The sequence below is a fragment of the Anser brachyrhynchus genome (assembly GCF_964034855.1).
Source record: "Anser brachyrhynchus genome assembly, chromosome: 12".
Classification (NCBI taxonomy): Eukaryota; Metazoa; Chordata; class Aves; order Anseriformes; family Anatidae; genus Anser; species Anser brachyrhynchus.
The window spans coordinates 17,402,817-17,426,314 of record NC_137707.1 but is presented as its reverse complement, the minus strand read 5'-3'; the positions used below and the strand labels follow the sequence as shown (position 1 = coordinate 17,426,314).

Sequence of the window (23,498 nt, the reverse complement as noted above, 5' to 3'; positions counted from 1 at the left end):
AGGTCTTTTCAAACATGAATATGATTCTGTGATTCTAGGTATGCAGCTCCTAAATCAGCTACATGTTGCACTGCTGAGCAGATTTTTTTTTAAATACTTGTAGAAGTTAGACTCTGAACACATACAGAAAATGGCCATGGGATTAAGCCATATAGGATTTTTGAAGATATCCTTTGTCTCTGTAGCATCTGTTCTCATTATGAACTCATTTTCTTATCTATACTTGCATCCATTTGTTAAATCTGATTATTTGACAAATATTTCCATGGATAGCCAAAGTCTGAAAGTAATACTTTCAGTATGGTTAATTCATTAAGAGAGTAAAATAATACATTTGTGCTATTTTAGTGTTTCTGCTTCCAATGTCATTTTACATTAATTTGTAAATTGTGTTAATATTTATCTATATAATCTCAGCATCTTTAACAAATTAACAGTAAGGAGTATCAGTGAAAACAAGTTATATCCACTTGAAAAAAAATAAGATGCTATTTATATCTGGTACACATTCTTCCCAGTCATGATGGGACTGATGTGAGACCATCACTTCAGGCAGATATTCCTTTCTTAGACATTTCCTTGCTCTTTATTGCCAAAGCCTATTGTTAACTCTTCATAAAAGGTCTTCCTAGAGACTCTGCTATGTTGCAGGGGGTCCCTAGAATTTCTCTTTATTCATGCTGAGATCATATCTACTGATTTTGTAGCTTTTCTCCTCCAGGTTCTGTGCTGCGGTCTCTTCCTTTTTGAAGTTTCTATTTTCATAGATGACCATTACTTTCTTATATTTAATTCTTCCTAAGTGCTGTAATTTCCCAAATGTTTTTAATTCCATAAGCTGTTTCCTGTGATCTTCTCCAGACTACTTCTCAGCATGGTTTTCAGTTTTCTCCGAGGCTATATTTTTTTTTATCCACCTCTTCCTCCTCTCTCTTCCCTCAGTACAACAGCACTGGCCTCCTTCAGCCATAGCTCATTTGTCTGTTTAGCATCTGTTTGTCATTCATACCCCTTGATGTTATAACACTCATCTTTTTCATATTCTCATCTATAGCCCACTGTGAATACTTGCACAATGCTTTAGAGTCACCATAGAACATTTATTTCCATTTCTCCTAATAGGATATTTGCCTCCTTATCTTCAATAGTATCCTTCTTCCTCAGGAAGTTTTAACATTGTCATCACTATTTTAAATTTACTATTTCCTGCAGCTGATCTTTAATTAGAAAGATGTAATGGGACAATGTATTTGTAAAAGCCCAACTTGTCCAGCCTACAGATATAAGAATCCACTCCTAAATGCAGAGGTTGTTAGATGCCTATATGTAAGCCCTCCATGACTCTCATTACATATAAGAGAAACTCCTGAAAATGTCTTGGTTTGTCCAAATACTCAGAACTCATGAATGCCAAAAGTAAATGGGTATAACTTCATAGGAAAAAAAATACAATTAAAATGAAAAAGCATTAACATTGTAGAATTAACTTTGGGTAGAAAAAATTGCTCAAATGGGTATGTTGTGGGTGTACTCTTCTCAGTTTTACCTCCTCTGTATCTCTATGAATCTATCAACAAATGCAGGCTAGTAGGATTTTTGCGCGATGTCTTATCCTGAAGCTAAATGAGTTTCATCTGTTGCACTGAAATTATTATAATTAGTATTTATTTTTGACAAAACTTGAAGGCCAGAATCATATATCAAGGCCCAGTACTGACAGATAAAATACAGCCACTTTATATATGAGTGTGTGTAAATATATATATATTTATAAAATATATATGCATATAAAATATATGTATGTATATATATGTATATACACATAGGAAATAAGTATAAGAAAATAAGAAAGCTTACAAACTACCCATCTGAGAGATAAGGTGAACATAAAACAGATGAGGAAAGCCCGAGGTAACAGTGAGATGATAATGGCTGGTGTAATAAGCAATGATACTGCACCTCAACTGCTTGGCTATGATTAAACTAATTTAATAACTGCTACCATGCTAAGAAAAGGAATTGATAGCACAATGGTAATTTATTGTCTCCTCTCATCTGTAATTTACTCAGCACCAAAGTATTTATTAGAAACATATTTATTGTGTGCTCAGTTTTGGACATGCCATATGTTCTTCTAGTTATGATGTAATAATTTGTGTTTGGATTTTTTTTTAGTGCTGTATAAAAAGACTAAAGCTGAAACTGGAAAAAGTCACTAGATATCAGTGCTGAATGTGAGATCAATTTCATAGGAAGAAATTCATGCCTCTAATGAGAAGTTTGCTCTAATGAAATGAAGGAGATCAAAGCTGATAGAAAGCAAAGCTATGTAATGAAACAGTGATTTAAGAAGCCTGGGACATTCGTTTTATTTTCATTCTAAGATAGGTTACTTGCCTTACTGTTTGGTATTGTTTATTCTGGTGTCTGTACATGGATTTGATTATATTAATTAGATTATTGGCCAAATTCTAAACTGTTGTAAATCAGAATTGCTCTTCTGACTCCAGTGAATGACAGTGACTTATACCAGCTGATGATCTAGCCCTCAATGCCTTACAAATACAGGATAAAGACTCTACAAAGCTTCTAAAAAGTTTGCTTGTTTGTGAAAATGTTCCAATTAATTGCAGTTTTGCAAATGGATAGAATTTCTTGCTGTAAATACTTTAATTAGTATTATAAAATGAATTGAAATTTAATTAAAGATGAAAAAAAGCACAGTGGAAATTTTAAAAGGATAAAACCAGCAAGAAACACTCCCAGATTTGAATGGCATTTTAACAGTAATCTGAACCAACATCTGAAATGTGTTATATAATTTTAAACATATACTGAAAATTATTTTCTTTCAGCTTAGAGCAAGTGCAGACTCGATAGTTGTTCCAGAGTTTTTAGTTATTTTTCCCTCAACCTCTAGACGTAAACAAACAAGAATGCTAATTGAAAATGTTTCTTCAGGCAAGAATCTTGTCAAAGTAGTTAAACAGGGTTAGACTCAACCAGCAGAAGGTAAGACAACCTCTGGAGAAAGCATTCATACTGAAAACACATTGTATTTATTCAAATTATGATTCTCCAACAGAGTTTTAAATCAATGCCTTAGTAAATTAGTGAAAAATATTAGTTTGGTTCTTAATAAGACAATCGGAAGTGCATTCACCTCTTTTGATGTGTATAACAAACATGATACTTTTTCAAAAAACATCTATGCTCCTAAGTAGCTGGCCAGGTTTAATTGGAGATTGGTGCCTCCTGAATTCCTTAAATTATCCTTGTTTCTCAGAGTGTTGCCAATGGCACTGTGTGTGGTTTCTCCACTACAACAACTGCTGTTTTGCTACTGTTTATGAAATGTTCAGTACAAAATGGAAAAGGTAAACCTGATTTCTAAAAAGATGTCAGACTAACTTGTATGCAGGCAGGCACAGTTAACACGATAACAATTTGGTTGTTACGTTCTTTGAAGAAGAATGTGAATGCAACAGGTTTTACCTGGGTACATCTAAATAGTTGGAAAATCAAAGCATTTCTCAAGTTCTGAATCTGGCTGCACATACTTTGAGAGTTCCCACTAGAATGTGACCCAGACATATGAGCAGAGAGATGTAGACAATGACACCTGTTAGACTTCAAGCTAGAAAGCATTTATGTAAGTGAATGATCCAAAACTACAAGTAGTGGTGCTTCTTGAATGCAAGAAAGCTCCACTGCAGAAGGAACACCATATACTGCCAAAGCACTGTATATGCAAGTTCAAATTAACTTGCATTCTGCTGTAATTTATGCAGTTATTTTTAAGACGACAGGCCCTTATGTTTTTTTCCAAGAACAGAGGTATAACTTAGGCTTTGGGGAACTGATCCATTTTACACATTTCCTGATCGCTTTCCAGATCTGCCCTGGTGTTACTGGAAAACTGATTCAAACATGAAAGCTCAGTTTCTGTAGAAAAGAAAATCAATTTAACGTAGATGACTGTTGCACAAACACACATATGCCATGTTACGCACAATTGGTGATGCTTATCAGTATCATTTAGAAGCAACCAAATAATCTCCTTCTAGTGGACCAAATTTCACATGGGTATATTTACGCAGCATTCATAATGCTCTTAGAACAGCCTGTGTTCTGTATAGTGTTTCAAATAGGAGTGCTAAAATAGTGCATTTCTTCTCATTGAACAAAGATTTTATGTTTCTGGCAAAGGTTTTGGAAGATAATGTACTTTTTAGCCAAAAAACCCGTTCAGAAAATAACCGTACTCCGACTTTGATGTACAAATGTAACAACAGACTTCTTTATGAAGGGATATGATCCATCTTATTTTTAAACATTATATTCTTTTTTATATAATGTCAAAGATGCTTATCTTAGTGAAAGAGTTCTCCATGGATTATATTTTTCTTCTTCTCTTTCTAGATTACCCTCAAGATGAATGAACTTTATCTTTTCAGGAAGTTAAATTTTTTTATTTAAAATGTGAAATCTTGCTGAGTCCTAGGGTTAAGTGCATGGTTTCAAAGCTGATACTCTTTGAACATATGGCTCTCTTATTTCTAGCTATATTTAACATTCTTTTATCTTGAAACATTTTGCTCAATTTCTCAGAAATGCCATTTGTTTAAAAAACCTTTTTGAGAATCAAGTCTCCAGCAGGACTATCTCTTTCCTATATTTATATACAGGACGCAATCCTGGCAACAATTTGACTCCAGCAGGTTGGAGAAATTCCACCTGGACTATGTGTCCCACAATCAAACTGGCGCTGTATTCCACAAGATGATTCACTATCAGATGGCAATTGAGAGTATGTTGCATTTCTCTTTACATCAAAGGCAAACAGTTATGAAAAAGTTTTATCTCAGGGGGGTGGGCCTACATTAATCCACTCTATTATTTGCCTTGCTCTCAGAGAGTTTTACACTGCAATTTTTTTAAAAGCATGCAAGGTTGGAATGGGAGTCCTACTGAATCTGGCAATAGTACGCTTCATTTTAGGCTATACAGATTTCATTAACAGTTTTTTTTTTTTTTTTAACTACTACTCCCAGACATATGCCTATTAAATATTTCAGTTGAGGGATCAGGACCTATAAAATACAAAATCTAAATCAATTCATAGGAAGTTTCTCAGGATTTTACAGACAATCAGATGAGAAATGCTAAAACATGGTTTTGGGAACCACACTACTTCCAACATAGAATCAGAGAATCATTCAGACTGGGAAAAAAAAAAACCCTCTAAGATCATCTAGTCCAACCTTTAACCTAGTACTGAAGTCCACCATTAAACCATGCTTCTAAGTTCTAAACCTACATATTTCTTGAAGACCTCCAGGGATGGTGACTTAACCACTTCCATGGGCAGTTTATTCCAATGCCACTCAACTCTTTCAGAAAAGAAACTTCTCCTAATCATTAGGAAGGAACTGATCCTGAACAAACACAACACATTTTGAAAGCTACAACGCTGAAAGCACATACAAACTTGACTTTAAGTATGACTACTAATATTTCCATCAATTAAAGTTTTCAGTTAAGCAGTCTGGATTAGATCCAGAGTGTTTACCCCCAAGAAAGAAAGAAACAAACAAAAAACCACAGTACCTCTTGTTTTAAATCATATTTGAATAGTGTTGATATTAAATAGCAAAATAAGTCTATTTGAGCTACTAAAATTACAAGAGAGAAATAACTCTTGAAGATACTTACAAGTAGATTGCTGTTTAAGAAGCAGAACTGAACACCATCTACTTCTTATCAATGCAGTCTCCAACCTGCACAAGAAAAGAAGAGAAACATTTAAGGTTTCAATCAACAAGTAGGCTCTCAGTCTGGGCTCATCAGATCCATGGATGCAGCAGCATTCCCCCCGATGCAGATGCCAGGTGAATGTTAGAATCATAGAATCATAGAATATCCTGAGTTGGAAGGGACCCTTAGGGATCATCAAGTCCAACTCTTGATACTGCACAGGTCTACCCAATAGTTCAGACCATGCTCTTAGACACCTCCTGACAACTCTGTATCAGTTTTCTCAACTTCTCCTATTACACTTTTGTAATTTTTACAATTACTTAGAATTACTGTAGAAACAGTATAAATATTGTAAATGGAAATATTATAGAAATATTTTTTGGAACAGATTCCAAACTTGCTTCTACATAGGAGGTGATAATACTAAAAGTTGGTATTCTAACATAGGGTCAGCCCTCTAATCTAGACCAACCAGCATAATCTGGATACAAGAAACTATTTTCAGACAAATAAATAAATAAATAAAATAAAATAAAATAAAATAAAATAAAATAACTAGGAGGATTGCATGAACTTTTCTGTTTTTAATGAAATTATATTTACTAGTGAAAGACATTTTCCTCAAATGATTCTAAACATTGCTCTGCAAAACATAGATTTGTCATGAGAAAAAGATAGCTAAAACAAATGTATCTGTCTAAGTGTATTGCATAGTCCCTTACTTCCTGGAATGTTCTACTGAATTTAACAGAAATACTTTGCCAGAGATGTACTACTGAACACAAGTAATTGTGATACTCTGCCTACTATATATTTGTCATCATCATGTAAAATCAGTGATCTTAGGGACAATGTATTCTACTCCAGGGTCTTTACAGAATATATAAACTATGGAAAATAGCATAAAACCTTACAATAGCTACAGATAAACAAGTAAGATTGACTTTGCAAAACCATTAGGTCTATTACATTTACGTACCTTAAAACTGATTTTTTTTTTTAAATTACAAATAAAAGCCTAATGAAAGCTACAATGGCATAAAAATAATGGCAATAGACTGTTGTAGCGACAGTTCAAAAGGGATATAATTTATCTGTGAGATGTACATCTGTGCTGCTAATACTTTTATTAAATAGTAAACCTATACTTCAGAGATTCCCAGTCCTGAAAAACTTTGGTATTTGCATTAAGAACAGTTGGCTAGTGTTAGACTTTAACATTTATCAATTACATCTCCTATGCAATATATATGTTACCAGAATTATTTAAAGTAGTGCTATTAAAAATGAGTATTGATTAAAAGAAAAACAAACAAACAAACAAACAAACAAACCTCCCAAGAACAGTAAGCATTTAGATCAGACCGAAACCTGAAATAAAGGAATGAGCAGTACCGCTAACTTGGAGTACCTTGTCATAAGAGAGGAACACATACAGTAGCAAAAGCTATTTTAATTGCATACGGGGACTTCGCCTGGATTATTCCTAGGCACATGACAGACCACTACCAAGTCCCCTGTTGGGAGTAAAGAAGGGGTTTTGCTTGGCTTCTTGCCACTTTTCTCAGCAACAAGAAACAAGTCACTAGTCGCAAAACAAGAGTCCCCTGCAGCAAGCCAGCCCTCCCTGGAGAAGGCTCTGGCTGCAGTTCCAGGGAGCTCCAGCTCCCCGCTGCTGGGGGCTGCCAGCGCTTCTTTTGGCCGCTGCTAAACAGGGCTCCATGGTCACCCTGCTGCTCTGGGTCAGCTTCCATTTAAAAGCTACTGCATAGCAAAGAGAGGCCCTTTAAGACTCCAAGCCATGAAATATTCTCCTGATTATGGATTAGTCCTGTTTCCTGTTTCAGAATCATACAAGATTTCATTGCCTCTGGCAAGACCAATACAGACAAGCCTATTGCATCACGAAGGCACAGAGTAACCAATGGTTAACTGGCTGAATGCAGGACAAAAACCACCACTGGGGCCTAAACGAGGGTTGTTTTAAAGAACCTGGATGACTTCCTTAAGAGCCTACAAGGCTCAGAGTTCCTGTGAGAAATGAGTTGCATAGCTCTCGTAAGCACTCAACCAGCATATTTTGAACATTTGACTAGTGATACTCCCCCAGATGTCAGCAAAGATTCATCATAAAATCAGGAGATCTTGTCAGTCTGGTGAAGAGGGAAAAAGAAACAATCACAGCTACCCAGTACCTCTGTTTTAATAACAAGTGGAGGAACAAACTATAGAAGAGACATTTTCCAGTAGGCATTTTTCTATATGTTTTTATGTATCTTTAAAGATAAGGGAAGGAGTTAAACAATTCAGTGTCACTTGTCATCATGATACTACCATATGGACTTAGCCTCCCTCCACCTCTTGAATTCCTCAATTGATCAAACTATTGCTCAAAATGACACTATCAGTTTCTCCAAGACTCACACTGGTGTCGAGCTAATGCCTAATAAGGAGGGTTCACTGAGGCATAATTCCACATTTTGTATACTTGCACTAGAACCTGTTCTATTTTCCACTGCAAATCTGGATTTTTTCCTGCCTGGAATAGAGAATCTTATCTCTGGCTTGGTACTGTATACAAATATCCTTCCATTCTTTTTTTTTTTTTTTTTTTAAATAAGTTTTCCAAGTAATTTCAGCACAGCCATATTTGCTTTTCTTATAGCACCGATCTATTGGTTGTAGATCTTTTAACATATATAGGAGTTTTTCAGCAGGTTTGTATTTAGCAATATTATCTTGACAGAAGATAAATAAATAAAACAGACGACAATTATTATACAATCTTTTGGTACATTATGAATAACACATCAAGACCATTATAAAATTCTCAGGCTTGTAATTTACTTGTTTGTATAGTAGCATAGTAATCTAGCATTGTATAGTGATCTAGCATTTTTTTCTGCATTTTTATCACCACCACCCAATGAGAAAACAGCGAGAACTGAGCTGCATATTAATTCCAATGCAACTGTATCTAAAATGTTCACAAATAGCTGATTCACTCTTTTTCCAAAGAAAAGTGCCTTGAAAATGTAATACATGTTTGTGTAAGAAAAATGTTAACTAGTTAGCGTGGCAAACACTATTTGATATTTGTGATCCTAACTAGATCATCATTGCATTGGCTTCAAATAGGAAAAGCTATTACATGCAATATAATGGAGAAGAAGAGAAAGATAATGGAAAAGCTGTAGGCCTGATTTGCCTGCTGTAACTAATAACATATACAACAAGATAAGTAAATGTTAACTCCTTTAAATAACCTTGAATCCAGCATCGTATTTTATGCCTTTGTTTCAAAGTGTCAAGAACAATTTAAATATCACTAATAAAATAAAAATAAAATGTAAGAATAAAAACAGACATCCTAGGAGCTAAGTATTTTAAATGGAAAGAAGGATGAGGAATCAAAGAAAAGGCCCCCCCACTTGCACAAACACTGTTACCTCTGCATGGTTAAACTGCTCTTCAAAAAGGAATAGCCCACAACTTCAGGGTAAGTGTTCTTTGAAAGTCAGTCAGTTCCAGGTCTTATGCATAAAAGTTCATGTAATGTATCCTACGTACATATGTCTTATTGTTTTTGTAATAATATGTCATGACTCCAAAACAACAGCATGCCCAATTGTATAATTTAAGAGACCTTAAGTATTTATCATTTCTTAGGGTTATTTTTGGAGAACATCCTTAAAGTTTTGTTGTCAGTGTCTCTGATTTTTCCTTTAAATGGTGCCCAATCCCGAGGCAACCTTAATAAAGTCAATTACATTATACAGGTGGAAAGGACAAAAATGTGGTCTCTGGATTTCAAATAGGGGTAGCATTGGTCACACCATTAAGCCTGACACAAGAACCTTTTAATTTAAATGTAATCTCCAAAAGACCAAATTACCAGCAACATGTTCTCATTAATTCCTGTAAGGGATGCTCAAGCTTTGACCCCTTATTGTTCTCCTTATCGAGAAGTGGCTGAGTCACAGTATTAATAAGCCATCACTCATTTAAGTGGTCATTCACTGCTGGGCGGGGAAAAGATAGGCTCATCCTTTTGAAGTGGGACTGGGCAAGCAAGGCAGCTGTAATAGGCTGTGATTATTTTCACTATGAATGCTCCCCCGGCTTTCAAAAATTAAAAGGAGCGCTCATTTTCCTGCTTGAGTATTTCTCACACTGGCAAAAAATGAACACTTTGAAATGTAAATGATTTAATCTTTGCAAACCCCTGCTTCAGAGGGAGGTACAGCTTCATTTACAAAATGAAGACATTTTAGGAAATGATTATCATTGTAAAATTGAGGCCAGCAGGGAGTCTGAGTTCAAACTCTTAGAATATCAGCAGTGTAACAAGTTTGATCTTCCTTACTGCATTGCTTGCATTTGCTTCTCTGGGTTCCAGCAGAGAGCCATTGTCAGGAAGAACTTGTTCCCACTCATTTCCCTTGGTTAAATAAAACAGTTATGCTTGTTATTTAGAGTTAGTCAGTCCAATAAAATTCAGAGCAAGTTTAAAAATAAAAAGGAAGTTCAAACTTATTTTGATTAAAGTATACTCTATGTGCATATTCAACTTAGAACAGTGAAAGGTTCCCAGCACTAAAGTTTTTTTTTTTTTAATGCATAGTTCAGGCAATAGCATTGGGTACTGCAACTATACTGTCCTACCAATGTCCAGGAAGGAGACCACCCATAACGGTGAGAGAATATTTCATTTAAAATTTGAACATTGGGTCCTTAATCTCTCTTCTGTGACTTCCAAATAGAATGACAATTATTGTTGGTGGCAGTAAAAGGTATTATGGTGTCAGACAGGCTCATTATGAACTGATGGAGATGATAAATTTGTGTCACAAAGACCAGATGATACCAGCTGCCATATAACCACTGACATGAACTAGAGTGACCAGTATGGACAGCTTCCCTGCACTGATGGGCATTTCTGCTGAAAACTGTAGAAATCTATCAAAAACTAGGATCAGGTCTGAGAAGTAAATAATTACAGTATATTCCTTGGAATCTAGAGACACAAGTTCATCACCTTTTAATCAGTGTTATATACTAATTTCAGTGGAGTTACTTATCTGTCTGCTATTCCTGAAGAGCCACATGTATCCTACCCTGATACACTGCAAAGTATGGCATAAAATGAAACTGCCAAAATACCAGTTTCCTTATAAAAATCCTTGCTACGCTCTTGAAGTCACACTAAAAAATCCTTCAGTAGCACGGATGAAAATCTAAAGTAACTCCATGCAAGAAATACATCTGTGTCCCTACAGTGTGAGAGAAAGATACTTAATTAGCTGGCATTATGTATCTGTCCAGTATTTTCTAAAAGGACAGATAAGAATGAGGGGCTGCTTGCATTCAAGTAACGGAGTTCAGCTTGAATGAGATCTGACAGCTGGGTGGCAAAACTTGTAGGATGCTTGCCCAATCCAAACTTTTAGAGGTTTATCTTTAACCATGAACAGCAAAATATTGGTAGTAGTTTTTTATGTTCCACAAAAAGATAAGAAAATGTTTCTATAAAGAACCACAGCTTTTCAAAATGTCAAAATGCAGAAAAATACATTCAAATATTTCAAGAAGGATATAAGAGAAAGCGTAAACAACATCCAATATATAGTCAGGCTCATTGCTTACTGGTTTTTCTGGGTTTAAGCAGGTGTTTTGTTTGTGTGCACTGAAGTGTGAGGCAGCTGCTCTCTCCGAGGTATGAAGGACTCCATTATGAGCACCACTCAGCTCCCCTCCCAAGGCAAGTTTGCAAGCCGGGCGGTTGCTGCAGTAGAGAAAAGCTCCAAACCCTTCCCTTTGGGCAGGACTTCTTTTTCTTAGTGGAACTATATATACCTGGCAAGTCCTGCAGATGCAACTTGAGGGAGTGGGACCAGAAACAAATGGGAGAAAAGGTCATGCAGAGGAAATGGAGGTTTTAATGCACGTGGTCAAGTGCATCACAGTAACTGCGATATAAAGTTCCTACCTGGAGACTTTATACAAGTTCTGAATGATGCTGACCTGAAAGACAGCTCTTTAGTAGAGGATTGACCTTTTACTGTAATTATGACTCCTTTAGCTATTTAAGGTATCTTAGAAATTTAAGATTTTATGTTTATAACAGAAGGCAGACTTTGAGAAGCTCTAGAGCTGGATGAACATCAAAGAAGATTAAGTGTGTTTTGAAGAGCTGATACTGTAGTGGATAACCAAAAGCTATTCCAGACTGTGAACTCCCTGGGGCAAAGGCTACTTGTTCACTCGCACCAAAACACCAACAGTGTTCTCCTGCATGTTGGATAGTATATAAGATGCCATTCAGCCTTTCTGCACCTCATACCCTGCAGAAGAGGGCCAGAGCACAGGAGGGAGAAGGATTGAACGCAGTGAAGCTTTGCTGAGCCAGTGAGGAAATCCAGGAAATTCACAAAGATTCTGAGATCTGAACTAAGCAGACTGTGACTTTAACCCCAAGAGACTTTATATTATTATGATTATTACTAACTCTATCTAAGCAAGACTTAATATTGTAGCTTTTTTTTTTTTTTCCAGTTTAGAAAGCAAATAACACGTGACATTTCTCATACTATAGAAGAGTGAAGTATGGATCAAAACTATGAGTAGGAACACTGTGCGTGCCATTAAACACGGGATGATTGGTAACAACAGCATTTGGATTATGCTTCTTTAGCTCCACATTTTGAGCTGATAATGCAGTATTTTACACACCATTTTCAGAGGAGTTGAAATCAATTCTGTATAACAACTAAAAGTCATGAAGTAGGGAGGTTAGCTACTCGCTTAGCCCTCTTTAGGAATGATGTGTTTTGTAGTACAAATACCGTGCTTTGTCATTAACTCATTATCTTCGAAATTCCCACAAACCGCTTCCAAGTCATTTTCTTAATATTCTTTTCAGTGACAGATATTTTACACATTAAATCTATTTTTCATGTTAGCCTAATGAAGCAGAAGGCTGATACTATCCACTGGGAGAACATATATTCTAGTTTTCATTCATGCTTTATAGTATTGTCACAGTTGAGCACAAAGGAATAATCTGATTGTTTCTCATAAAGCAATAACAAATCGTGATTGAAGGATTTCTTCTATTTAAAGCTATGCTTTGCAAAGCCTATTGAACTTGTTAAAAGAGTCACCTCTGATGCGTACACTAACTACACAAAGGTGCTGCACAGTTGCCATTCAAGAGCTAATTTAGTACCAAATGGTCAATATTGCTGAGTTGCAGATTACAAATATCATGAGATATTAATTTATTTATATTTAAATCACCCTAAAAGATTAAGTGAACTTTCAGTGACTCCATTTACAATTAAAACGCATATAAATTTGAATTCCTGTTTTATGATTCGGTACAGCTGGGATTTGAAAGAATCACCGCCAGGATGATGCAAGGCATTTGCTTTTGACAAAATAATGCAAAATTTGTGTAAGCGGGTGAAAGAACATTAGATTATTTCACCTCGCAGGTCATCTGGAAAATACAATATGTATTCTGACTATGAGTAAAGAAAGTGAAAGGCAAAAAACAGGTGCTGGGTGATTCAGCCTGTGGAGGGACGTCGGGGTCGGGGACGATGGCTGCGCAGAGGCTGCATCCCCTTTGCTATTTCTCTGTGGTCAGGCTGGAAAACTAGCAGGGGCGGCTCTCATGGGTTTGACCTCTGGGCAAAGATAACTCTTTCATACCCCCTGTTCCACTTTTCCACTTTGTATCCAAGTCCTCTGCTATAAAATGTAAAACCAGCACATAGAACATACTGCTTTGGAGGTCTGCCACTTGCATTCAGGCAACCATTTGTACTTTTGCAGGCGTAATCAATCTCCTGTTGCTATCAGCAGGGGAGTGGAGCTTTGCTGCTTTATGGCTTAAAAGTAGTTTTGTGCAAATTCTGCTTCCCTCCCCCCTCCCTTTAGCTCCTCTACTCACAGGATTTCCAGGGACATGGGCTAGGGCTGAGAAAAGAAGCTTGTTTGATTTAAGCACAGAGGGGTTTTTTGTGTGTGTGTTTATATTTTCTCTGCATCTATTAAGGGGTGAGGGGGAGAGACTTCATTTATATGTTAATATTAGCCGGCACCCTGACTAAACTGACAGAACTATTTCATGGGAAGCTGACAAATTTTGTCAGCTAGGCTATCTTTCCACATCTCAATAGTGGCAATAATCTTGATTAGCAAAACAATTGGGGGCCAAAGAAGTCCTGCTGCTCCAAAGACCCTCTTCTCGGGTTACAGTTTGCTAATGTGATGAATCCAGAGAGCCCTTCAAGCTTGAAAAAATTCCCCAAAGCAGCTGAATTTAGGCAAATGAAGGGAACCATTTTGGAGGCTGGATAAAAGGGGTTAATTTGATCAACCATGTCTCCATAGTCTTATAACAATCATTTACTTAACAAGCATATAGAGAGTCATTCCATGGAAACTGGTGGAGTTAACAGAGGAAGTTTGCATAGAATATGTGTTTATCCCAGATGTGTGGGAATTTTAGCCAAAAAACAACAGCACATAATTGCTGCCTGTGGTATTGATTCTTACACAGAAACAACAGCAGAACTAAAGAGCTCCAAACATGTGATGAAGGTCCTGTCTATGAAGCAGTATGAGCTGCTTCCATTTTTATTAGCCTGTTGCATCGCTAATTGAATTATTAGAAATTCAAGGAAAGGAAATAACCTAAAAAGCTTTGTGCAGTCCTATTTTCAGTGTAACTTATGGCATCTATGTCTGTTTGCAAACATAAGTTATTTTTTAGTATTTTTGAGGGATATTGATTCATCTTCCTACACTGATGCATTATTACATAAAAAGGCAGATTCTGAATTATATTTATGCAGCTCAAGCCTGGGGCATTTCTTCTAGTGGAATTCTGCTGCTTTTGCATTGAACAAACAAAACAAAACACGTACTAGAGTTGTAAGTGGATGGGAAGTTACTTGGTCCAGGTCAGTGTAGAGTACAAAATTCCAATATAACCCCACCATCTGGGTTTTGTGTCCTATCCCATACCTATTTATGCATGTAACTAATTTATAAATCTGGCATAACTTGATCTAAAATAGCTATTATTCATGAGATAGATTCTTTGTAACCATTTGATTGCCAGTGCAATTTGCAGACTTGCATTGAACAGAGGTTTACAATAAAAACTTCAAAACATTCTCTTCTCACACAGTTCCCCCTATTTTTGAGGTAACTTTCTTATTGTGTTACGGAAACACAAATTAACATCTACATAATATTTTTAACACTAATGGATTTGACCTAGTGCATACATTGGTGTACATTAGCTTAAGTATATGTTTTGCAAGACACCAAGTACAGGATTCTGAAAAAAACACTGAACTGGTCTGGCTTCAATGGGTTTCAAAGCTAAAACTTCCTTCTACATTCTGCAACTATGAAAGCACTGTCTTTTATGTTTCTTGTTCTTTTCTGCCTCTGTGGTGGTATGCATATCATTTGGTAAGAATCCACCTTTTAAAGATGCCACTTTTGATCATGAGGATTTTGATACATTCGTCATACCACCTTTACGTTTAAACATTTTCTTTATAACTGAAAATCTATCATGAAAGTTTCTAACTTAATTAACAGTAATATGAACAGGAAAATATTTCTTCATTGTGACTCAAATTTGCAATAGGCTGTGAACAAGAACATGTTTTTTAAATGTATTACTTGCACACTTAAAGAAAATACAAGAGCAAAAAGATTTACCCAAAGAGATTTGGTCAATATTTGGCACATTCTTTCACTGCAGTAGCATGTGGTTGAAGAAGGAGCATAAAAATCTCTGCTTATAAAGAACCTACATTTCCACTAGCATAGATTAATGTTCACATATTCAGTTTGTAAGATGGGTATCTGAACTGTAGCATCAGAAGTTTCTCTGTTCCCTTGAAATCCATGGAGTGCCTTTAAAGATTAAATAATACAGATTACTCAGAAAAAACTCTCTTTTATGGCAGTTGAAATTTTTCTGAGTAAAAAAGTTTCCCAATAATGTGGTATACTTGCAACCAAATGAAGCAGAATTATAAGAGCTTGCTCTCTCTGCCACCTTCCCAAGAGTTTTTGAATCACAGCCTCTGTTTTTCATCAGTCTGTGCTTCCAGATGTACATAACTAGATTCTTTTTTTTTTTTTTTTTAAGAAGCTGAGGTGCTCCGTTTTATACCACCTGTTGCATGGTACCATAGTGGAAAAGGAAAGGAAAACACATTATAGGACTAATATCAAACTGTTATATGCTCATTAAGAAGCATATATTTTTGATTATATAGATCGGTACACAAATATCCATCCTATTACTCTACTATTCAATACTGCTTTGAACAATTGCACAGGCTAGAGCCATAGTAGAGGCACAGATGCTACGCAGCTTTGTATCATGAGGCTGAGAAGGAACTGGTTCTCATTCTCAATCTACCTCTGATGAACAAGAAATTTTTTTACTTTCATTTCACCCCTCAGAACAGTAGACAACACCTAAATCTGAAGGTTTAACCCAAACACGTGGGTTAAACCCATCCATTCCTTGTGGCATGACACTTGATTTTAATTTTTTCAAACAACAACTAGGCTTTCAATCTTTCAAAAAACTTGAGTGGGCCAAAACTCTGATCTTAATTATGTATAGCTTAGAGTCTACTAAGACTCTAGCAATAGAGAGACTGCTCATTGCTTAGAGTCTTGTAGACTCACTGAGTTCAGACAGTGACTGACCATAGTTCATATCAAACCACAATTAAGCAACAATCCATAATCTCTGCTTAATGCGCTGCTATTGAGAGAGACTAACAAAATGCCATTTAAAGTTTTGTTAAGGTAGGATATTCAAGGCTTCTCTCTGTAAAAACACAGAACTAGCGTAGGTACCAGTACTGCCCGTGTGCTAATATTGTCCCCTTCTGATATGTTTCCAAAAAGCTTGTAAGTGAAGAAGAAACTCTGAAGAAGAAAACACTGCCATAAATGCTTTCCACAATTTTAAAGGAGATAATAGCTTTGGTCTGCTTCCAAATATCGTCAGCAGGATGAACACAGAGGACAACATTTAGTTATAGATTAATAATCCAAAGTACAGATAGTTCTCAACAAATTAGAAAAACATAAAACCACAATATTTAAGCAAACCAAAGGCCAAAGATCACTCTAACTTCTCAGAGCTATGTTATTTCTTAAGTGGTGACACAAACCATGCATATGTCATTAAGCTCCATGATGTCAACACCAAGGTGAATCAGCCTGAATCATACTTGCCACAAAGAGTTATGAAATGTAAAAGTCAAGTAAAGCAAATGCTTTTTTAAATGAACAGCGGTTAAATCACTGAATCGGAAAGTTCAGAAAAAATTCAGAAAGTTTCAGAAGTTCTCAGCTAAACTCCTCTAAATTGGAGAATAATGTGCCAAGTTCCTCTCTCAGGAAAGTAAATCAGCTATAGCAGTCTGTTATTCTCATGCTGCTGTAGTGTGGTAACAACATTGGAATCAACTTGAATTCTCTAATCTTTTGCTTGTAAGACTTTACCTAAGATAAGCAACTGTTAATTTATCTAAATGAAGAAAACAAAAAGGAGAAGCACTTCTAAGAGGAAAACTGGAACACATTTCTGTGAAGAGAGAACTTGTGAGCTACCATACAAACTACAAATCACCTGACAGTCTGAATTTGCACCGTCTTTCAACTGCTCATCCTGTAACTCATGCACCATTACCACTGAAGAATTACTCTGAGCAAATTAAATGCAGCACAGGCTGGAACACTATGCAAATCCCATTCCCTCTCTTCAGTAAAGAATTAAAGATAAATATGTCTTTCTGTATACAGAGGTGAATTTTGCATTAATTCTCAGACATGAATTCTGTTACATCACTATTCTAGGGCACTTACAATCTTCTGTCAAAGATTTCTAACACCAGAACAGGCACCCACTGAACATCACTGTAAAAAAACCTATTTTGTCAGAAAAGGTTGCTAGATATCAAATAGTGAATGCCCAGGCTATCAGATTAACTCTTATCTACCCCACACAATCTTTAGACAGCACATGACCTCTAAAAATAGACCATACAGCAATGCAGATCTCGGGTCACTGGAACATGAAAGCCTTCCTGTTATATCAAAAAAGATTACTTATAAATAGTTCTGCCTGCAAATTTAGTTTTTTCCCCCACCCCAAGATGGACCTTTCCAAAATAGTTCTTACTTTGTGATCAGAAAAAAAAAATATCTTGTTATGATTGATAGACATACATCATAGAGCTGAATCATACTGTTCTCTGGAAGTTTACACAGCTACTTTCATTACTGTTGTGGTTTATTTCATATCTTTCCTCAGATATGTTACCTAATAATATTTTATTTAGGTGAAGTGTCACAGAAATGGCTATAACCCCAAGTGAAATCTCTGAACTTGCACAATTTTGCATCTTCTTTAACAAGAGCAACTTGGTCATATTTCCAGCTGTGTTTCTTTATGAATACATTTATTTTTGCTTTATAAATAAATGGAAATCTTGAAAAAAAAAACACTCACATGGCTACATTTTGAGTTCAGCTGCATAAATCTACATTTTAAAATAAAACATCACAGAGAATGAAAGAGTATTTTTCAGACACTAAATTTATACAACTTCTACCTGAAGACTGCCTTAACAGACTGAGGTTTTGTAACACTTAAATCATAATTGAAACTTTCCATGTCCAGTTTGGACATAAAACTGTTGGGTCCAATGCCCCATGTTAATGCTAATTTTATATTGAGTTAAATTTTTAATACTTTGTAACACACAACAGTTTTCTTTTAGTTTATAAACAAATTATTTTTTCAAATTCTCAATGAAATATGAGTGTTTGGTCTTCAAGGTGAATCAGTCATTAACTATATACAAAACATGATTAAATCAAGGACACATCAGCACATATTGTAAAAATAAAAGCTTGCACGAATCTTTTATTTTATATTAACTTCATTATGTTTTTATGTGAATTCTGAGAAGTTGGTTATCCCAGCTTACTTAGTAGTGTTTGAAATGACTGGTTAATCACTATTTTGAGCTTTATTTTCCCTTAAAGTTAATATTTCCTCAAGAAAAAAAAAAAGTATCACGTGATTATTTTCCATGTAAGTTGATAGCTTTACACGTGTTAATAGTTAAACTACTTTACAAGTGGCATTAAAATAGAGAAGAGTCCAGACAAACTCTATTGATTATGTTGTGTCTTTGAATTATTCTGACACATGATATGGACCAGTTTATAATAGGAAGAAAACACATTCAGAGGAGCATATGTTGCTTATATGGAACAGCACATGATACAGCAGAGAAACTCAAAGATACCACATTAGTTATCTTTAAGATCTGAGGATGACCTGCTGGCCTGCCTAGCTTCTACTTGCAATTTAGAGCAGGTGCTGTTTACTTTCTTTTAGCAAATTGACCAATCCATTGAAACAATAAGTATGCTGAAACTGCCCCTGAGAGGTGAAATGGGGTTGTACTTTTCAGTTATCATGTTTTTATTAATAATTGTTTTAGGGAAAAAACTGAAAAGGAACTAATTGGGCAAGTATTGAAGTAATAAATTGTATTCCCAACATAGACATTTGTGCCTATCTTCTTCATACATATTTTTAAACCACTTTAAATTTAATAACCTCAAGTTGTTGGACGTGGGTGGTTACTCTCCCACCAGGGCAAATATAAGGTCTGGTAAAGGCAAGTGCAGCTCTGCGAGGAGTTACCTCATCTCTCAAAGAAAGCACCAGCTTAAATCTGAAAGCATTAACAGAGAAACTAACTGATGGAAGCCTGCCTCTCAGGAATATGCCGAGATAACGACCTTGCCATTTGGATAGGAGGGTTTTTCCGTTTCTTTATTCTCTGAAGGAGACATATTAAAAGTTTGGAAGACATGCAGAACAGCATATAGCATAATCATAATACCTGTGTCTCTGTGAGTCCATACCCTTTCAGGAATCATTGATAGTCACGTTAATAATTAAATAGTTCTCTGTTTTTTTTTTCTCCCAAGAATATATATGTCATATGCACAATCCATACAATAGGAAGTATTCACCTGCTATTGATAGGCCATGCAGGCAAGAAAAACTGTTTTGCTGACAACTCTGACAGGTATTGCATCTGTAAGATCTGCTGAGGCTGCGTGAGATGCTTTAAAGCTCAGGCAAAACAAACCATTTAGCCTTAGGAAGCATACACGACACCTAGCACCACAGACTCCTGCTTCAGGAATCTGTATTCTGTGTTTGGAGTGAAATGGAAAAAGATGTGAGAAATGGTGAAAAAAAAAAAAGAATAAATAAAAATAAAATTCAAAAGGATAGCTACTAAAAGCCAGTGTAACTAGATAACGGCTCACTGCTTTATGGTACGTTTCAGCACACCAAGTTTCATACAGATGGTTACTCTGCAAGGCTACATCCAGTACTCACAACATTTTCATCAGTAAGGTAACTCCTAGATTCAAAAGGCCAGTTAGACTATTCAGTCTTGTAAGCTAGAGTGTATGCTTTGAGGAAATATCAAGGATAATCATATGGGAAACAGGACCATGGAAAATCCAAATCATGAAAGAGATCTGCAACTACATAATTTTGGTCCCAGATAAAAAAAAAAAAAAAAAGGTAAGACAACTATGAAAGAAACTTATTTTTCAAGGGTCCTGAAGTATTCACCTAAAGAAACACATGAAAGAAATGGAAATAATCAAAACAAAACCAAAATCTCAGAAGATAGTGCCAATTTGTGTCATGAGATTCACATTCATGTTGTTCACAATTTTTCTGAAGATCTGATATAAGTCCTAGAGGGCTGCTATAGTATCTTTTCCCACATCTTATCCCCTGAACCTCCATCCGTTAATAATTAGCTACGTAATCCACATGTCATGTGATATAGTCATCAAAAAGTGATGTACCTGCACATAACACATACAAAACAATATGAGAAGATACTTTTAAAAAGAAGAGAGAACCTTAAACATTAATAAGTAGCAAATCTGTGAAATCAAAGCATTTTCCTCCTTTTTTTATAATAGCCTTTCATTCTTTTTATGATTTGTCTTTGAAAGCTCTTAAGCTCTTTCTGTGGATGACAGTTGATATTGTTCTTCCATCCTGCTGCAGACAGCATAAGGGAGGGAGGGAAAAAAACAACCCTATTGTACAGCTTTTCGTCTCTGAAACATGATTTTTATAATTAATATATACAACTGAGAAGAGAAAGGTACGTTATAATGAAGTGCAATTAAGAGGTGTTTGTTCCTGTCCCACACATAAGATGACTATAATTTACTTGGCTGTTTAGAAGTCAACCATTATCATTACATTTCACACATCTTTTCTACTTTTTTGCACTTCTGATTTTGTTTATTTTCAATTAAAACTCCAAATAAACATGCACACAGAAAATCTGATATTCACGTAACATCATCTTTTAATTATACCAGGCAGCGATCATTAAACCAAGTGCTTATGCAAACCTATTTGGATTTAATTTCATAGGCATGAATGGATCTGTCCATTTTGTATTAGATTTAAATTCACGTAAAAGAGAACACAATGTGCATTTACCTAGATTGTATTGCACGTAACTACTGATGTACTAGTGGAGTAATTTAAATATATATTTTTGGGACTGTTGTTTCTTTTCAAATTCCCTATATTCAGATCACAACACAATTTTTCTATTTTAAAATTTGCAGAAATATTATTTGCATTATTGTAGTGACAATCACCTCTGATTTCGTATTTACCAAAGTAACCCCTGCCTTTATAACCTAAGGTGAAGGTATCAAAGGGACAAACCACCAAGGAGATAGATTCTGACTATGATGTTTTTGGTTTTTTTTTGTACATTAAACACAACTGCACTGCAATGGCTGCTTAACACTGGCTCTCTGATTGCAGTTGGAACTAGGCTAAAGTCCCTGCAGATCAAACCTGGGCACCCAAGCTCTCTGGATCCAGAAAACAGCCCAGTGATGGCCGGTGAAGTTTAGGATTAGAGCTGAATCTGTGTTTCCAGCTGAATGGTCATTAACGCCACAAAGGATCTAACCAAATACTGTCTTTCCAGTTTAAAATTGGAAAACCTTTACAAACTAAACCCAGCAGGTTCTACAAAGGACAAGTTACTGGCAAAGGATGCAGACAGGCAAACCAAAAATTATGCCCTAATTAAAGCCCACTGAAATGTATGGAAAGATTACCATTGAGCACAGTGTGCTTTTGCACAGAGGCAATTTAGCTCAGTAGGAAGTAGATGTTACCTTATCTCCAAATAAGATGAAGTTTCTCTTTTAGGTAGTTCTGCTGCTGAATGTAATATTTACCATAAAATTACTTTTTTTTTTTTTCCCAATTTTTGCTCATCATTATTATTTCTGTGAAATTTTTGATAGACATTATTTTCATCCTCTATGTGCACTTGTGCCAATTAAGCTAAATAACTCAATTGTTCACACAAAGATAAACTGAAAGATTTTTAACTGGAGTAAATATTTTCTTTCTATTGCTTTTGAATGTTTTTCTTTCTACAGAATACTTCCTGAGAAAAATGGTTCATTTTCAGACAAACTAATTCCAATCTATGTAAAACATCATTGTGGCTTGTTCTGCTGTTTCTTTTTTAGAATTACATGGATGTAGTTCTAAAAAGATCTAAGATAAGTTTAATTAAATTTTCCATACTGGAAAAATACATATTGTCCTTTTACTCAAAAGAGGTTACTGAATTTACTCTTTTAGGTTACCGACTTACCTTCTTGTCTGTGCTCCCTCCCTCTCTTTATATAGTGTTCCAACAAGTAATTTGCCTTACTTATTGAAAGAGTTGATATAAATTATAAGATTAGCTTCTATACCTTAAAGTCTTTATAAAACTTTATCGGCACTATCATTCACACAGGCTCTATATCAAGTACTATGACTTCTATTTAATATTTTTTTCTGACTTTTAATGCTTCTTGTTCACTTATTAATTTAACTGGATGGAAAAGACGTTTCTACTAGCCTGAAATATTTCTAGAAACTGTGATGGAATCAGCTTAATTTTATCTACTATTGATATACTATTATGCATTGTTTCCCCTTTATCTTCTGTTTTTTTATGAGGATAAGTCATAAAAACTTGTATTGCAAAAAGCCAACAATTCAACCAACTCTTTTCCAGCAGTTAAAAAAACTTCAGTTCGCCAAAGCACGAATTTTACCCCAGCTGATCTTTGGTAAGAGGTATTAGAGTGACCATACAGATTTCTCACTTGCATGACGAAAGACAGACTTGGTGGTATTTGTACTTTATTCATTGATTAGATGCAAGGAGCCAACCAGAACCACATCTTCCAACAGCTATAGAATATTAAAACTCATGATTTAAATATGAGCGTATAGCTCTATTTAAAAAAATAAAAAACTATTCTTACTGATTTTATCCTTTGAGCTGCATGAAAGTAGTAAAAATAAGGAAAAAACACAAACCACTCAGTCTCCTTTCTAGACTTCCCAAAACACACATTAACCCTTCCTTTCATTGTATGTATTTCTCATTTTATTGTACTGTCTATAAAGCATCCAGAAGTTGTTGAAAGGAAAAAACTGAAACTGTGTGGGATAAACAGCAGCTGCCTGGTGAAGCTACGTGCAGCCTGTAAAAAAAATCTTCAATTACTAGCCTTAC

The 23,498-nt window shown here is 35.5% G+C and overlaps 1 protein-coding gene across 5 annotated transcripts in view; it reads right to left on the bottom strand.

The window, feature by feature from the left end:
* Positions 1 to 23,498, bottom strand: part of LOC308176757 (uncharacterized protein) — a 320,082-nt gene that overhangs the window by 123,030 nt on the left and 173,554 nt on the right. For all 5 annotated transcript variants that reach the window (XM_080552905.1, XM_080552910.1, XM_080552909.1 and 2 more), the window contains one exon: positions 5,716 to 5,780. In XM_080552905.1, the coding sequence (XP_080409031.1) occupies positions 5,716 to 5,780 (65 nt within the window). The remainder of the gene's footprint in view (positions 1 to 5,715; positions 5,781 to 23,498) is intronic.